The 17,372-nt window shown below is 36.7% G+C and overlaps 4 protein-coding genes across 5 annotated transcripts; 2 read left to right on the top strand and 2 right to left on the bottom strand.

Moving 5' to 3' along the window:
- The first annotated feature begins 54 nt into the window (after positions 1-54).
- Positions 55-6,825, top strand: LOC119988151 (general transcription and DNA repair factor IIH subunit TFB2). The gene is made up of 15 exons (XM_038833091.1): positions 55-421; positions 627-794; positions 1,487-1,555; positions 2,062-2,155; positions 2,301-2,401; positions 2,506-2,551; positions 2,631-2,690; positions 3,324-3,392; positions 3,653-3,736; positions 3,854-3,937; positions 4,437-4,522; positions 4,925-5,015; positions 5,719-5,799; positions 6,015-6,089; positions 6,216-6,825. The coding sequence occupies exons 1-15, from the start codon at positions 309-311 to the stop codon at positions 6,348-6,350; spliced, it is 1,356 nt and encodes a 451-aa protein (XP_038689019.1). The 5' UTR covers positions 55-308; the 3' UTR covers positions 6,351-6,825.
- A 707-nt stretch (positions 6,826-7,532) lies between these two features.
- Positions 7,533-9,186, top strand: LOC119988127 (tetraspanin-19-like). Its single transcript, XM_038833060.1, has 5 exons — positions 7,533-7,797; positions 7,900-7,999; positions 8,086-8,166; positions 8,295-8,399; positions 8,540-9,186. Exons 1-5 carry the CDS (start codon positions 7,646-7,648, stop codon positions 8,729-8,731), a joined length of 630 nt encoding a protein of 209 aa, XP_038688988.1. The 5' UTR covers positions 7,533-7,645; the 3' UTR covers positions 8,732-9,186.
- Positions 9,028-11,453, bottom strand: LOC119988126 (sphingolipid delta(4)-desaturase DES1-like). Its single transcript, XM_038833059.1, has 2 exons — positions 11,146-11,453; positions 9,028-10,035 (listed from the first exon to the last, which is right to left on the bottom strand). The coding sequence occupies exons 1-2, from the start codon at positions 11,308-11,310 to the stop codon at positions 9,205-9,207; spliced, it is 996 nt and encodes a 331-aa protein (XP_038688987.1). The 5' UTR covers positions 11,311-11,453; the 3' UTR covers positions 9,028-9,204.
- Positions 11,454-12,799: 1,346 nt separating this feature from the next.
- LOC119988341 (E3 ubiquitin-protein ligase AIRP2-like) lies at positions 12,800-16,679 on the bottom strand. 2 transcript variants are annotated; one of them, XM_038833343.1, is made up of 6 exons: positions 16,419-16,679; positions 16,265-16,334; positions 14,900-15,050; positions 14,752-14,818; positions 14,103-14,337; positions 12,800-13,274 (listed from the first exon to the last, which is right to left on the bottom strand). In XM_038833343.1, exons 2-6 carry the CDS (start codon positions 16,327-16,329, stop codon positions 13,064-13,066), a joined length of 729 nt encoding a protein of 242 aa, XP_038689271.1. In that variant the 5' UTR covers positions 16,330-16,334; positions 16,419-16,679; the 3' UTR covers positions 12,800-13,063. The 2 variants fall into 2 exon arrangements, with proteins under 2 accessions (XP_038689271.1, XP_038689270.1); XM_038833342.1 differs by having other exon boundaries at positions 16,265-16,671.
- Between the last annotated feature and the right edge of the window lie 693 nt (positions 16,680-17,372).

The raw sequence follows: 17,372 nt of genomic DNA, 5'->3' as shown, positions 1-17,372 counted from the left end.
ACCTCTAAGCACAAGTACCTCGTAGCTTTTCTAAACTCTCTTTTACTGCCCATTCTCACTTGAAGGACCAAATTCATCCCTGACATCTGTCGCGACAAAATTCGCGCTCTCTTCGCAGTTTAGCATTGCGTTCGTACAGAAGTCCTCCATCGCCTTTCTGATAATTCCAGCATATCACATTGAGGACGCTCGTAGATTGTAGTCATCTTCGTTTTCCTCCTTCTTTTGTAATATTGTTTCGCGTTGGATTTCTGATTACTGTGCAATCGCTGTTTAATTCCTGCGAAAACCCTAGAAATTCCACCAGAATGCCTCAGGTGAAGATCATCGCCAAGAATTTCATGGATATGGTGGCGTCTCTACCCGCCATGAAGCTTGCCAAGTTATACGAGAATGAATTCATTTGCGAAGCCATCCTCAGGTCCTTATTCAGCCGTTACTCCTTGTCTTATTCTCTTTTGGTTTATGCTTCTATTGTTATTGATAGTTGTCAAGAGGCGATTATTTCAATATGAGTAATGCTTAACTTCCTTGCTATATTTGTATAATTCTATTGAATTATGCTGTATCTATATGTTTATTGTTGGTTTTTTTTTCCTTCCTAACGACCATAAGTTTGTGGTTAGATCACTACCGCCTCTGGCGAAGAAGTATGTGTTGCAGATGTTGTACCTTGAAGTTCCAGTGACCGGGAAAATGCTGGAGGAGTGGGTGCTTGCTGAGGGTTTCTCCAAGCACAAAGTAGCAATTGATAGATTGATTCAGCTAAGAGTTTTTACAGAAACTGATGACAGGTATCCTCTGCCCTGTCCCATGGCTTGATATTGTGCAAAGTTATAGGGATGAAACGTGTGTTATGAGAGCCATGACCTAGATTAGAAGAATTTCCTTGAGCATTATCAACCCTCGCTGCAGAAATATTTTTTTTTCCCTGCATTCTGCACTTTTGGAGTGGTTGGGATTTGTTTCTAAGCTAAATTTGAAGCTTAATTCGCCAGAGTTGGATAACAGTCTGTTATTTCTTATTCTTTGTTTTTTGGATTGTTGGTGGATATGCTATTATGCTGCAAGGTTGGTTTGGTTTGTTTTGACCAGTTTCCCATGCCAGCGTTAAATATTTCGCATTTTCTAGTTTTCTTTTTATTCTCATTTTCACTTAAAAAGAGAAGTTTTTTTCTTCTATTCTTATGCCTCTTCACTTTTTGTGGTTAGATAAATTTTTTTTTTCATTTGCCTGATAAGTAGCCCTGTTGACCTGTGCTCTTTTAAATCCTGCTGCATGTTTTTGCATAACCAAGTCTTCGAATTATAACCTGCATAACCTGTAACGTTTTGTAAGAGCACATCTTGCAGTTAAATTGCTTGTACGTGACTCATTCTGCAAAGTTGAACCAGCTGTTTATCCCACCCTTGAGAAGTAGCATTTTCCATGTTATACGTCGAACTACCTATTTTTTCCTTGTGATGATTTTTATTCTTCTTACAGAAAAAAGGAAACCACTTACAGACTAAATCCGAAGTTTCAGACTAATCTTCAGAAGCATCTAGTACACGGGTGAGTTTTTGGTTTAATATTATGGTGTTCTATACTGTATGGTTAACTAATGACTGTATTTTCGTTTGTTGTTGAGGTTTTAATGTTTCTTATCTTCCTTTATGTATACTATTGTATATTATCTCTTTACGATTACGTATTCTGTTACTTCTGTATAGCCGCAACGGTAAGATATCTGTATTTATTCTTTGATTGTTGAGGAAATATAATTTTCTGACACAAGTAATCCGAGAGGAAATGGCAGACTATCAAATATCTTTGTTTGTTTTCTGATTTTTATTACTGTATCCACCCAACATCATAATCAGGCAACTATCGCTACCTAATTGATTTGATGTATCTTCACGTTTAATCTATGTTATATTCTCTGCTTTCCTCTTTATGGATCTGTTTACTCATATTTCAAAAATTTTGATTTACCAAGAGCTTGCCTAGTTATGACAAAGTCTATATGTGATTGACTATCGTGTCAATGATATTACTGAACCAATGCATGGATACTACAGTGGAGTTTTGCCAAGGGAACCAATGCCTCCAAATGTTACCGTGAGGCTCCCAAGCTTGGAGGATCTTGAGGCCTATGCCCTTGGACAATGGGAGGTGTGATCTTCATCTATCTGTTGCTGTTTTCTTGGTTGCGCATATGTGTTCATGGAAACTTTTTTCTGGTCCTCATTTATCATGGTTTGTTATTAGTTTAATGATTTAGGCTAGTTTCTAATGACTTGCAGTTCTGTTAAACCAGTGTTTCTTATTGCAACTGATAAGCTCGGCCCAGGCTGAAAAGCTGACTAACTTCAGCTCTTCTATGATGAAAGTTTTTCAGCGAGGTCTATTGACTCAGAGGTAACATTCTGGGGGCATATATGGCCTCATCTTCTTTTCTGCGTTGGACGTTGAGGATCTTTGATCTCACAATCGGTTCTTACAATATAGTGCAACTTTTGCAGGGATAAAGAAGCCCCTAGATTAACTGAGAGTGGTTTTCAGTTTTTGGTATGTTTTGCATGACTCATTGACCATTTAAATCTTATTTTGTGTCTTACTAGCATGTTTTCATCCACGTAAACTGCAGTTGATGGATACGAATGCACAACTTTGGTACATCATGAGAGAGTATATTTCAAATTCCGAGGTGAGTTCTTCATAGGATTTCATTCTTATTGGCAGCAAACCTTTTGCTTGTATGTTAGTGATGTGCAAAAGGAGTTGGTCTTAAATAGTAGAAAAAAGATTGTAAATTTGAATGAAGAAAAGTGATTCATCTGTGCAACCCAGTTAGCTAAGTGTTAAGGCTTGTTTCAAAAGGATGACCTTTTAATCGCTGCACCCTCGCTTTGGATATCTGCGTTCTACATTTTTCATTGTCCTAAATTTCCTGCACTTCTAATCAAAATTAAAAGGTCTTGATATCGTTTTGCCTGCAGAGCAGCAACCAATTCTGGTTTACAGACTTCCTTCATCTGCAGCATAAAAGCCACCTAATGCTACAATTATAATAGGTCCCAGTAATTTTTCAGATTCTCTTTATCATGATAAATTTTGGATTAAGGCATGTAAAATAGAGATAACTATTGATTTTAATCAATGCTTCGCAAGAGCATATCGTAGTAGTTTCCTATGTTAATTTATAAGCTCTGGGTTTTTCACATATTGGTCTTGATGATGTTTTAGACTCTTTTGCTGCCTGCATTCCGTTATTAAGTCTATCATCATCTATACATTGTTTAATATTTGTGAAATATTTTATTTTATCAATATGGACCAGGAACGAGGTGTGGATCCAGCAGATTTGATTTCTTTTCTCCTGGAGCTTAGTTTTCATGTTACTGGCCAGGTACGGATTTGTCTCATTATTTGACATTGTTCTCATGCAGATATCTCGTCTCTTGAACCATTGACCTCATGGGTCAAATTGGTAACTCTCAAATGCTAAGCCAAGTGGTGGTAGCCTTTCTGAATCATGTTGAATGCATATTAGTGATACTTCTCTTTTGACCATCTTTTAAGGGTCAGTGAAGTTCTTTTGCATTGAATTTTCATACTGCTTTCAGAAGTTAGCTAAGCACCATATTGTCTTTTTCTTTTGGGTTTCAGGCTTATAATGTAAATACTTTAAATGAGGTACAGCGGAGCACTATCAAGGACCTTGCAGACTTGGGATTGGTCAAACTTCAGCAGGTTATGTAGTTGCCCTTTCTTCTTCTTCTTTTTTTTTGAAGAAACTGCTAATTATCTTTCCGATTATAGGATAAAATATTTCTATGCCATAGTTCTAATTTTTCTTTACATTTACAGGGTAGGAAAGAGAGTTGGTTCATACCTACTAAATTAGCCACAAATCTTTCAGTGAGCTTAACTGATTCTTCAACAAGGAAACAAGTAGGTTATCTAGATGGTTTAAAATTTTCTAATGGTCTGTAGCTTTTGCCATATTTTTTCACCTGAGATTTCTCCAATTTGATATTTAGTTATTTACTATTGGCATCAAAACATTTTTAGATGGTGTAAAATTTTCTAATGGTCTGTTGCTTTTGCCATATTTGTTCACCTGTGATTTCTTCAATTTGATATTTACTATTGGCATCAAATCATTTTTCACTACATTTTTGTGTCTTACAGTAAATAAATACATCTATAAGTTAGCAATGATTCTTATCATGAATTGATTATTGAGTTTGACTGATCATTATCTCATACATTTGATTGTCGTGTACAAACCTTGGATTTGATTGACCCAAATATGTATGGCCAGGACTTATGATGCCTCTGTTTCTTATCTCATTGCAATAAATTTCTTGTATAACCCAAGTCTTTTTCTTTTTGATAAAGAAAAATGTGACATTGGTATTTTTTTGCTACTCTTTCCAATTGTTTCCAGGGATTTGTTGTTGTGGAAACAAACTTCCGGTTGTATGCATACTCATCATCTAAGCTGCATGGCGAAATTTTACGTCTTTTCGCAAGGTATGCCAGTCAACTCATAATTAAATTTGTTTTGCTGAAGAATCAAAATTCCCTTTCTGAATTATTGCTTGATTAGGACATTGAGAGAATTATGAGTTGATTGCGAGAAACCAGTGAGTGTTTGTCAGATGGCTGGCGTATTTTGACGGGAAGAAATAGTTGGAGTTTAGCTTGGGTATGGTTCGTCATTGTTTTTTGTGTGGTTATGGTCATAAAAGAACAACCAAGCCACATTTGATGTGGAGTACTCAATCTCAAAGCTTGGTAATAGAAACTTAGAGAATCATTATTCAAAATCTGCAAATGACTGTCTTTACCATGTTGATTACATGCTTGGTTTTGGAACTCTGTATAATTGTTTGTATTTTTTGCCTGAAGAAACAATTTGTAACTTGTATGCAGGGTAGAGTACGAACTTCCAAACCTCATAGTTTCAGCAATAACAAAAGAGAGTCTGTATAATGCTTTTGAAAATGGCATTACAGCAGACCAGGTGATCTTTATATATATATATATTCAATTAGTCTAAAATTTGGTGCTTCCACTGTCCATTTAAGAACTGGCAATTTTCTATCATCTATGACTTAGCAAGGGAAATGATAGCATTAGTGGAGGAAGCTTGAATACGATGGTTTCTGGTTTTCATTGGAATGTTATATTAATTAGGGAAGCAATGGATTGGGAGTTGAAGGAGTCAATATTTTTTTTTCATATGATTTATAAAGTTGTTCCAGAAAGTCACATGGAGGATTCCCTTTTCAGAAAAGTCTTGGTCAAAACTTACTATTAAGCTCTTGCATTTGGAAGAGAATGAAAGAAAATTTTCCCATGGAACGCTATTCGGAGACAATTTTTTTTTACAAAAATGGCTTCTTTTGTTTTGAGATTCGCACTATTTACAATCTATGGAAAAGAAAACACATATTGACCAGTGTTGCTCACTTCATTAAAATGAGGGGAATTTTTAATTCACTCTGTTCTCCATTGTGTTTTGCTTCACCTCAGCATTCTTTTGGACCAAGGGGGTGGTTGAATAGTTTATAAATCCTCCTCTGAAGTGTCTTATCAAGCATAAAATAAAATCCGCTGAAGTAGTGGCAATCTGAAATGTCATCATCTTTGATTCTTTGTTTCTATTCTATGATTCTGGATGCCGTCTTTTGCTTCTTTTAACACCTGAACCTTTTTATTTGTAGATAATTTCATTTCTTCAGCAGAATGCACATGCTCGTGTAGCAGAGAGAATGCCCTCCGTGCCTGAAAATGTCACAGATCAGGTCATTATTCTTTTTCATGTATAAATATGCATTTAATAAATTAGACTAAGCAGCTCCTATCATTGAGTTTCACATAAATTTTGTATGCACTGAAAATCGATCTCGATGAAGTCCATTGAAGCTTATTCATATTTTAATATTTGCCAGCTGCACAGGTGGTGTTTTTGTTATGTTGTTTTCCTTTTGCCTTCTCACAATTTACGAATTGGTGACAGGTAAGGCTGTGGGAATCAGATATGAATAGGATTGAGATGACCCCTGCACATTTTTATGATGAATTCCCCTCCAGGGTAATCTCAAACTCTCCACTGCCAAGTTCATTTTTGTTAAACGACCCCATTGTTTGGAATGCAGACTTCGATGATGATGATGAGATTTCTCATTCTCATTCTTTTTTCTCCTCCTCTATCTTGCAGGATATTTTTGAGGGTGCTTGTGACTATGCCCGAGAATTAGGTGGCTTGCTATGGGAAGATTCGAAGAAGATGCGTCTTGTCGTCAATACAGAAATACACCTGAATATGCGAGAGTTTCTTCGTGGACAAAAATGAGACCAAATTTATTTAAAAATGAACTATACAGAATTCACACGATCAGGCATGATAATGAGAGGTCTGGTGAAGATATGTTGGGCTGTCGACTTCTAAGTTATAACAGTTGTTTGGGCCAGAGTGGTATTGGGTTTGGATCTCCCGATGAAGTTGTAACAGAAAGTATAAATCTATTGAAAATTTTGGTCGCAATGCCTTATAATCATGAAGAGGTTTTTTTCTTTTTTCTTTTTTTATTTTAACGAGGAACATAGGTTTTGGCTCATGTAAATTTCAGAAACTTAGATCGCCATACTCTCTAAGTATCTGATAAATCGTAAGTATCTGATAAATCGTAAGGTGTTTGTAACGTGTTGACAGGAAGATTCATCCCCAACCAACTCGTCGTGAAGAGTCTATTTTAAAATCTGTAACCGTTAAAGTTAAATTCATTATTCCGTGGAGAATTTTTTATAACAGGAGTTTCAACTTTCAAGTAGTGAAAAAAAAGTTTATTCATATGAAAATGCAATTTGGTTCTATTGATACTTTTGCATAAAGTAAGCAGATATGTCGAGAAAATCAACCCAGTCCCTGGGGTACTTTTTTTCTTAACTATGATGCTTGATATATTTTGTCTTAGTTTTTTCCCCTAAAAAAGTTTTGCTGGGATATTTAATTAGTCTTCAGAGATAATTTACACAAGTTTATGAGTTGAAAAGATTGGCATATCCCTGTAGAAGATGGATTCAATTGAGAAAACGACACATAGAAGGAACAAATTGTTGTGGCTCGGAGAGGACGTTCAGAACTGAAGATGTAACTTCTTGTTCTTTGATACCCATAACTGCGAACCTTGCCATCGTTTGTATTTTCTGCATTTCACTTCACGACAAAAAGAAAATGAGGTCTCATTTGGTTGAGAAGACAAATATACAATTTCTAAGAAATTTCCCAAGTCTCAATCATTCACCAATTCGTACTATACAACACACAACATTCTCTCTTTTTTTTTACACCATACAAACTTGTTATTTGGACATCCGATATAGGTCTAAACTCGGACCGTCATGCCTTCGCTCAAAGAAGTTTCCTACCCGACAAACAGGATAATCGAACTCATCACCTCCCGAGTTCTTACTATTTAAACAAAAAAAATTCAATATTATGTTTCCATTTCATTTCCTAGTCGTATCTTAGTAAGACACATTTTCTTCAAAATTTAGGAGAAGTATCTTCAATAGCCTTTGCTGACTCTTCTTGGTTATAACTCTCTAGTTTCTTCAAGGGAGTTAAAAAAACTTGGGATCAGTATAATGGCAAGAACTGCAAGGACCTGCATGACAACATTATTGAAAGTTGTGAATGCAATAATGGGAGTGGTGGGCATAGCAATGATTATATATGGATTCTGGATGATTGGAGTTTTTCAAAGAGACATGGAAGATTCTACTGTTATTGATCCATGGTAAGCTCTTGCATCACTTCTACAGGAAAAATTAATAATTTCTGCAGTAAGTTTTTATATCTCTGGAACTGAATAACTAGTATTACTTTATAACAATTGCAGGTTTATAAACACTTTTCTGGTAACTGGTGTTACCTTGTGCTTCATAACATGTGTTGGTCATATAGCTGCAGATAGTGCTCATGGCTTCTGCCTCTCCTGTGTATCCTTTCATTATCCTACTCTTGCTCTTATAGCTTTACCCTTAGCCATTGTACATCTTGATTATTGACCTTAAATTGAAAACAGTATAAGGTGATGATCATCTGCCTTCTCCTGGTGGAAACTGCAATGGCAGCTGATTTACTTCTGAACTCGGATTGGGAGAAGGTATTTTTACCTCTGTAATCAAGCTGGGCTGTTCTCTTTTACTCATATATGTATTTATAGCCTGTTCTGTTCACCAATGTTCTCTTATATGTCAAACAAGTTTAGTACTCACTTTCTTGCACTAACAGGATTTGCCAGACGATCCCACTGGCAATTTCCGCGATTTCAAAGAATTTGTCAAGTCAAATTTTGGTATCTTCAAATGGATAGTCTTGGTGATTCTCCTGTCACAGGTGCTTCTAAGGCTTTCTTCTTCTTTTTCCTTCTAAAAGGCTTTGATGGACTGGTTAGAAAGTCTTATCATAGTTCTATTACATTCACAAAAAGCTTTAAAATACACATTTACTTTTCGAGTTGTTGTCTCCATCTGCAGGGAGTTTCAATCTTATTGGCAATGACTCTGAGAGCTCTAGGATCAAACCAGAGATCAAAGTATGATAGCGATGATGAGTACACTCTTCCCCGCCTTCCTTTCCTAGAACCACCTCCATACGTTGTCAGTGATCCGTATCTTGCTTCCAAAAATGGTGCCTGGAATGTGAGGATCGACTCTCAACTTTCATGATTTTTCTCTCTGTATTCACATTGTTGAACAGAGAGCTTATTACATACAGAGTCGGTTTTTCCCCTTGTATCGCGCATCAACCTTTTCAGACAAACAAATTGCATCAAGCTTCCAATGAAGATTGCAAGAGGCTATCATGATGATGATGGAAACTGCACAAGAATTGGATTGAAGCAACTAGAAATTCCATAATTTGTCTATGAGGTCGAAACAACTGTTTAACTTTGTAATTTGCCTTGCATCTATGAATCCCATGAACTCAAGCCCATTTATAAGTGAAAATTCTGAGTAGATACTTCATGAAAAGTTTAGCTCGCTTTTCCAGTCTAAATTACAGCTAAAATGGTTCTTTGAAGATAATACAAATAGTATAAAAATATGAAAAGGAAAAGGAAAAGAGCAACCCACCATGACCAGGAAAAGAAGGAACAAATAAATGGAGGGAGAAAAAAAAACAACTCAGCTTCAAACACCTATTCAGATTTCTTTGCAGTATTTGATACCTTCCTCTTCATTCGGCTAAAGGGTCCAACTGTCCGGTCCATAATATACATGTATATGACCTGGCTCCAAGATTTGTACGACGCTAAACCATCGTAGTATTCTGGTGCAATCTCCTTCACCTTGTAAAGTTTGCTCCCAGGGATTCTTGGGAAATCATGATGCTCATTGTGGTACCCTACACTCCATGTTAGAAGATTGAGGGGACCATAGTATGAATATGTTTCTTGGTCCGGCTTAAATACGTAGTGCTCTGAAATGAAGTGACCAGCCATTGGGTGCATCCCACCCCCAACAAAAGTGGAGAGGATCAAATAAGCAAAAGATTTCCACCCCCAAAAATAAACCACGGTGACATCGAGAGCGATCTGAATTGAGAAATTGATGAACTCCCAATAACCAGGTGGCTTTGGTTTGAGAAAAAGAGGTCGGAAGGCATAGAAAAAGAGTTGGAGGATAACCCATATAGATTTTGCGACGGCATTCGTCACAAGATGGGCTTCTGTGTGGCTTGGGACGTCCATATCTATGCCATCTACTCCTTGGAAGCGATGGTGCTCAAGGTGATACTTTTGAAAAGTAACAGACATAGGCACACCAATGGGTAGGTTAGCAAACATCCCTAGCCAACGGTTATAGACTGGAGTTGAGAAGGCTAAATTGTGGCTGAGCTCATGTATTGCTAAGAAAAGATTATGGTTCAGAAAAGATCCAAAGCAATAGGCGATCACCAATATCTTCAACCAGCCTGCATTGCAAAGCAACGTAGCAACCCAAAGCTGTAGTAAAACAGCCACGGCAATCTGCAATTCCACAAATTGTGATGTCAGGAAATGAAACTAAAATAAACAAAACTAGAAAAAAACTATCTCCACTCCAACAAATTGTAAAACAAGGTAACCATTGCAGGCCAATTGATAAACACAAGGTGAAGCCAAGCTCTGGATAACTTGCTAAATATGCTAGACAGCAAACACCTTCTTGTAAACTATTTACAGATGATTTCACCTTTTGTTTTTTCCTTTAATTTTTGTTGAAATTTCACAGGTACAGTTATACCCTAGAAATTTTTAAATGGAACTCCAATCAATGCAAAGATCAAATTGCCAATAAAGTTGTCCACGAGCCAAAAAAGGTCATCAAAGACGTTAGCACTTTAAATAAGGCTATCTCTTTTCTCTAGTAATGTTTCCATACACCAAATATTAACCCAAGCCTTGATTGTAGTCAACACTCGACAGCATATGATAGACATCAATATGAATATCTGACAATGACAGTCGGGAATGCTCCTCAGAGACAGCTTCTCTGATATTCACTACTGAGTTCCAGAACAAAGATTAACATTCCACATGAAAATATGAAGAAAAAAAAATCCCAAACCTACATCTTTTACATACAGTTACGAACTCCATTCAAGTCATTGATTAAGTCCAATTATTGATTCAGGTCTTTACATTTTTTTAAAAAAGGAGCATTGCTCAGGTAAGACCAGAATCTTAAAACAAAAATAGATCTGCATCTTCAAAATGCATCACCCCTTGATGATTGGATCATCAAAGTGAGCCACAAATTGAACAAACAATGAAAAGAAACTTGCCGAACAACAATAATCTTAGCCCATATGAAAATAAAGCAATTGCATTGGCACAAGCCATGAAGCAACTAAATCCCTTTTTATTTCTATAAACAATGCATTGCCTATAATTTTATTGCAGAAACAGAACCCACAAGGCCATTTTCATACAAGAAGACATAAAATAGGCCAATGCAGCTTATTCAACTTGAATAAACGGCCCCAAATCCACCCTGCCAATGCATTCACATTGTTTCAGATCTAAAATACAGATAAACAAAAAACAATCAAGAAAGAGAACACCGGGCACAAACAAGAAGAAAAGGTGAGAGAAGACCTTGAGGAATGCCCAAGGGTCAGGGCCAAAGAGGTCTCTGATTTGAGGGTACTGAGAGAGGATTTGGCGCCTCCTGGAAGCGTGAGGCTCGTCTGTGTAGGACCAGAAGAAGTCGGTTGCCATTACACCTTCCTCCTCCTCATCTCTCTCTTCCCCTCTCCCCATCTCTATTTCTTCGCCTCCTTTTCTCTCCCGGTATTTTTGCTTCTTCTGCAACAGGATGTTTGATATTTGTGAATTATTAAAGAGGGAGGGAGAGAGAGGCTATGACTTGGATAACTCTCTTTTTTTTGGTTTTGAATGCCGAGGTTTCGACTTTACAGCCTGGACTTACGTTTTGTTCCTATATTTATTTGTGGATTAGGGTATAGGGTTGCATGTCAAGAAGATAAGAAGGGGCCCAAGGATCTTAGGCCCATGTAAGGAGAATCGGGCCCAGCTCGGCCTGCTCGTTTGACGAACCTAACTCTAAGAGTGTGTTTGGATTGACGGATTTGGGGGAAGGAAAGAGAATGAAAGAGATAATACATTTCTCTCTATCATGTTTGATAGATAAAAAAATAAATAAATGAAAGAAAAATGATTTAATTTACTTATTCATCCTTACTTTTAATGTTTTAAGTATTAGTATGTATAAGGGTAAAATAGATTTTTAACTTATAAATAACTTAATTAGTCATCCATCCCCTCCAAATGACTCCATTTTAGGAGGAAAGAATTTTGGTAAAAATTTAATGAAATCTTCCTCACAAATTCCCTCAAATTTCTCCCCTTAATTTTTTATAAAGTATCCAAACAAATAAATCGAAAGGAAACTCCATTTCCATTCTCCCCAAATCCAAACGCACTCTAATTGTCCGTTTGGGGAGTGTGTTGTGTTTTGATCACTTGTGATGAGGTGAGTTTCGAAATTGTTTGCATGGGATGAGTTGAAGTGATAAAAAAATATTTGGTTCACCAATAAGAATATTATAGCGAGGTAAAGGTAAAAATGAAAATTTTTCGTTAATATCAATTAAATTTTGATTAATTTATTTTTATAAAAATATAAGTTGAATGATAAAAAGTGATTAAGGGTAAAATTAGAAATGCCCAAAATTCAGTCTATCATGTTGCACTGAGATTGAAAACAACTTCTTGTTGCTTCAATTTCGCTCTCACCGCAATGCGGTGATTGTAGCGCACTGCTCGACTACTCACATTTCGGTCCGAAACAGCCAATTCTATAACAAGGGCCCAAGGATCATAGGCCCAACCACGGAGAACTGGGCCCAGCTCGGCCTGCTAGAGTACTAGTTTGATGAGCCCAACTCTAATTCAGCAATTATTATTAAACGCAGGCCTTAAAGATCATTAGCCCAAGGCCCAAACATGGGCTCAGCCCAATCATTTCATCAGCAATGCCTCATGAAGTGACATGAATTTCGAAGTTCCACACTGATGCTACCAATGACACTTCTACTAGTTTTTCAACAACAAACCTGATTTTTCCTTCAAGTTACTCCCACCTTCATTTGGTAACTACACATAAAACAAAGCAACAAAGCCATTTCAGGGCTTTCATTCACTCCTTAATCAATGGTTATACCATGTTTTCTTGGAATTTTCATATCACTGCGACCTTATCCTGAAAGAAGTTGAATTCCAAGAACGATAGCAACTCAAGAAGAGAATCATCATCATAAGTTCTTCAATCAAGGCTATACAAAAGCATATACACATTTGCTACATACAATTTATAAGATGACTATAAATAAACCATCTCAACTTCACCCACTGGCCTGAGCCTTCATGGCGGAGGCCGGCGGCTTCTAGATGATCTAAATTTGCCGGAACAATCCCAGCAATTATGCCGAATCATAGTGGAATTACTCCTGCAAGGAGTGCAGAAGAGGCAACTTGAGACTGTTTTAGTAACTTACTTTAGGTGAGACTCGTATGCGTCAAAAAGGTTTTCTGGTACAATCAAAGGCAACTTGTCTATATACATGAATAGCCTCCTAAGGTTCTCTCTTGTCACTGTTGCCATGTCGATTATGTCCCTGCTATCAGTAAATACCCATAGATCGCCAGAATTCACCCTTTTAAGACTGTCACGGCAAAAGGGGCATGACTGGGATCTTGATCTCCTGCAAATATCGATATCAATTAACACATAAAGATACTAATCAAAAACAAAAATAAAATAAAATGAGACTAATAGTAGCACACATTGCATAAAAAACATGGAACATCTTCATTTAGTCAAAACTAGTATTCACCCAATCTGCAGCAGTGCAGCTTATGCCAGTTAAGAAAGATATGGATATGAAATATTTAGTTGCCTGTTGCTAATGCTGAGAAGCTCTCCACGTCCAACTCACTATAGACCAAAGCAAGGAAGAAATTAACTATTTCCTTGAACAAACAAACCCCCCTCCCCTCCCTCCAACAAACAAATACACATGATGGAGTTAACAAGTGCAACAATCTGAAAATATAACCATAACCAGCATGATTAAATTGGAGTCTCAAGTCCCTCAATCATAGTTGAAAACAACTGTGAGAAAACTATATGGGAATTTTTTAGAACTCAACAGCTGCAACCCACATATTCCATATCTTCAAGTTCTGGACTCAAAGGATGCAAACTGGTATAAATAGTGTCGATAAACACACCACATTGTAACTACTTTTCCAACAGAACCACCTCTCTTTCTTCTACCATCCATCACATATATATTTTAACATGCACAAAAAGGCAAACCTAATATTTCCAAAGGATGTGCAACTGCAGCATGTTAAGTATTAAAAATAGCATTTTTAAGTACAAATAATATGCAAAAGAATAATTGTCAAATTTTAGCTCAACATCTTCTCGGGTCTGGTTGCAACAAGTCTACATAATATCAAGAATTCGGGGTATTACCCGTGTGTGTGAGTACACATAAGAGAGAGAGAGAGAGAGATGGAATTACCATTCACGGTAACATTTCAAGCACAAGGTATGGTTGCAGTTGGGTAATACAATCTTACTATTCATCTCCATGCATATCCCACATTCGTCTTCTTTTTCAATTTCTACATCAGTATACTGTATACGATCCTCATCATCTCTTCTTCGATACCTCTCCATGCAGACCGCCTTCTGCCTTCTATCTTCAGTGTCGATATCACCTCTTTGAAGTTGCAGTAATGAGGGATAAATTATCGCTGGCCACAACAAAGAAAGCAAAGGAGATCAACATAACAACCACTACCAGCTAAATGAGACATAAATTTATACATATATATATATGAGGAATTCTCCTATAAGTACTTAAAGTAAGGACTTAAAATAAGTACAGCTTTTTGACCATTGATTTAAAACATGAGGGATTCAAAACAGTGGGTCCCACTAGTCATTTCACTTAAATCAATGGTCAAAAAATTGTACTTATTTTAAGTCCTTACTTTGAGTACTTATAGGAGAATTCCTCTATATATATATATATATATATATATATATAGCACTAAATATTCTAATAACAATCAGTCAAAACACTAGGTAGGCAGAGTTCTATGGCATATGTAGCACTAAATATTCTAATAACAATCAGTCAAAACACTAGGTAGGCAGAAACTCACCATAGAACTCCCTGATGCTCGCTTTCCTTTCATGCGTGGACATGGTAGTCGTGCCGTCCACATAAACCTGCATCAGGAGGCAAAATCACCAAGGTAAGCAATATTAATGATTAGTTGAAATATTTTTAATCAAAATGAAAAAGTCAACCTTATAAATAAGGATTCTTAACAGTCCGAGGGCCCCTGCAAGATTGCAATCAGTCCATTGCACAAGAAAAAGGAGCAGATGTGCGGCTGGACTGTATGACATTCTCATCTGTAGGCATGCACCATCATAATCCCTCGGAAAATCTGATGCCCTGCAGATCACAATTACAATATGAATCCAAACACACATGAACATGTAATGACACAATTAATCATGGAACCTCACTGTTATAACTAATTTCCCACTCCCTCATGTTTGCACAAAGTAGATGCCAACACCCAGCTATTTTTGGCAATTTAAATCACTTGCTATCAAAGTAATTAAAAGGACCAATATGTCTAGCATACAAACAAAGCCACAATTACAAGCAACTTTCCATGGCAAAAAATGGGGAATGTAGAACACTTGATAACCAGAAAATTGATCTTTTCCATATATTATTAGAGACTTCACGCCATTTCTAGAACGATGTGATTATTTATTTAAGTTACTGAATCGGAGTTATGAAGACTGCAAAACAACATCACCGCTTGATGTAATTATCCAAAATAAGTAAAATTATAGGACATGACGAGGCACCAAGACATAGCAGAAGCAAAGACACTCAACATGTCTGGCCCCAGAGTCCCTAAGTCAGCATCACAACAATGTGAGGGGGACGGAATCAAGTGGAACCCACGTCCACGTGAAGGCAAGTAAACATATTGTATCAAAATTAGGAAATGTCACACTACCCCAATAAAAAAGGGGCAATTCTCTCCCTTTAGTGGAGCTTCAATCTTAATAAAGTCAAATGTAATCCAGCAAAGATATTTTCAACAAAAGCAATAGGCGAACGCGAACCATGGAAGAAAGGAACTTAGACCACAATATCCGCTAAAGAAAGCAATTTTGAGCTAAAAAAAGCTTAAGATTACTCTTATGAAGGGGGAGACGAGTGTAAAGTGAAAGTCAAAAATTGGCCAGAAGTAACTTAAAAGAAATCTAGGAAGAAGATATTAGAAGGAATCAAATGTAATACTCAAGCAGCCATTGTGTGTGTGTGTCTGATAGAGAGATGTGGTAAATTGCTTTCAACAGAAAAAGAGAAACAACTATGCCCAGACACATAGTGAAAAGCATAAAAAAAAATTGAAAGCAATAATCATTTGATTTTAACCATCTAAGACAGTGAGAGCAAAGACAAAAACCTAAATTTGAGGCTGCAAGGAAATTTTGTTTTCCATTTCCATCATCAAACCCGTATGCACAAAAAAGAATCGTCATTTCCGAACAAAAGTCAAACAAAAACCCCAAGAAAAAAAATCAAAACCCGGAACCAAAAAAAGGAGATAAAGCCAAGCACAGACATGAATTGATACTTACAGTGTATTAGCATGTTGAATATCAGCTTCGAGCACTTTCAAGGAATCCTTGAACGACTTTCGCATAGAACCTACGTACATTTACCAAATTTAACAACCCCTCCAACAATCCAACACTTTCCCAGTCCCCAAACAGGAGCGAAAAAAACCCTTACCACCAACTAACAAAAACCTTCACTTCCTTCTCTCTCTACAAAGTGGCGGAGTTTCGGGGGGTTTTGTGGGGGGTGGACTCTGTTATTTGTACTCTGCTTCTATTCTCTTCTTGAAAACGAAGGACGAGGGACACGTGGACAAGGGAGGCATCGTGGATCTTCCCAATAGAACCCCTAAACAAAATTATTATTAAAATAAAAGAATAGTCCGTGACGCCTTATCCAAATTTGAGAGCATAGGTTGAATTTTCAAGGTTCTCGTCTCCTCCGCTTTTGTTTTTGGATTTTTGGTTTATGTCTGCCACTTTTTGCTCTGCTCTGCTCTCCGATAGCTTTCGCTCTACGCACCCATGATGGCTGCCCTTCTACTTTCTTCTATTCACGATAATACCTCTTTCACTTTATATAAGTAAATTGAATGGTTTCTCTTCAAAAGAGGATAACATAACATTAGGGGTGATAAAACTATATCCGATTAAGATGATCAAATTTATTCCATCAGAATTAAAACAAAATTTGATATAAATTATATGTCTAGGTCTAAACAAAAAAAAAAATTGCTTGATTTAAAATTGGGTCTGGATCCAAATATAGAACAAAAGCACTACGTATCCATAAACTTACATAAACATGTGGCATACCTACGTGACTTCTTTAAGAAAGTTTGTTTGGTTTTTTTAATCTATGTGACATGCATATCTGACTTGCCACCTATGTAAGTTTATGGATGAGAAAATTATGAACATATATCATTTTGGAATATAAAAATCTTATCTGATTTATTTGTTTGGACCTAACCTGATTTAGGTTATTGTCTGATTTACTCATTCGAATTTAAATCAATTCATGTTTGGTCAATTAAATACAATTCAGGTTAGAGTCTAGACTCTGGACTTAAAAAATACAAGTCATTTTCGGTTTTACCTAATTACAATTCTACGAGTATTTCAAATC

The sequence above is a fragment of the Tripterygium wilfordii genome, chromosome 21 (assembly GCF_013401445.1).
Source record: "Tripterygium wilfordii isolate XIE 37 chromosome 21, ASM1340144v1, whole genome shotgun sequence".
Taxonomy (NCBI): Eukaryota; Viridiplantae; Streptophyta; class Magnoliopsida; order Celastrales; family Celastraceae; genus Tripterygium; species Tripterygium wilfordii.
This window is presented reverse-complemented; position numbering and strand designations above follow the sequence as displayed.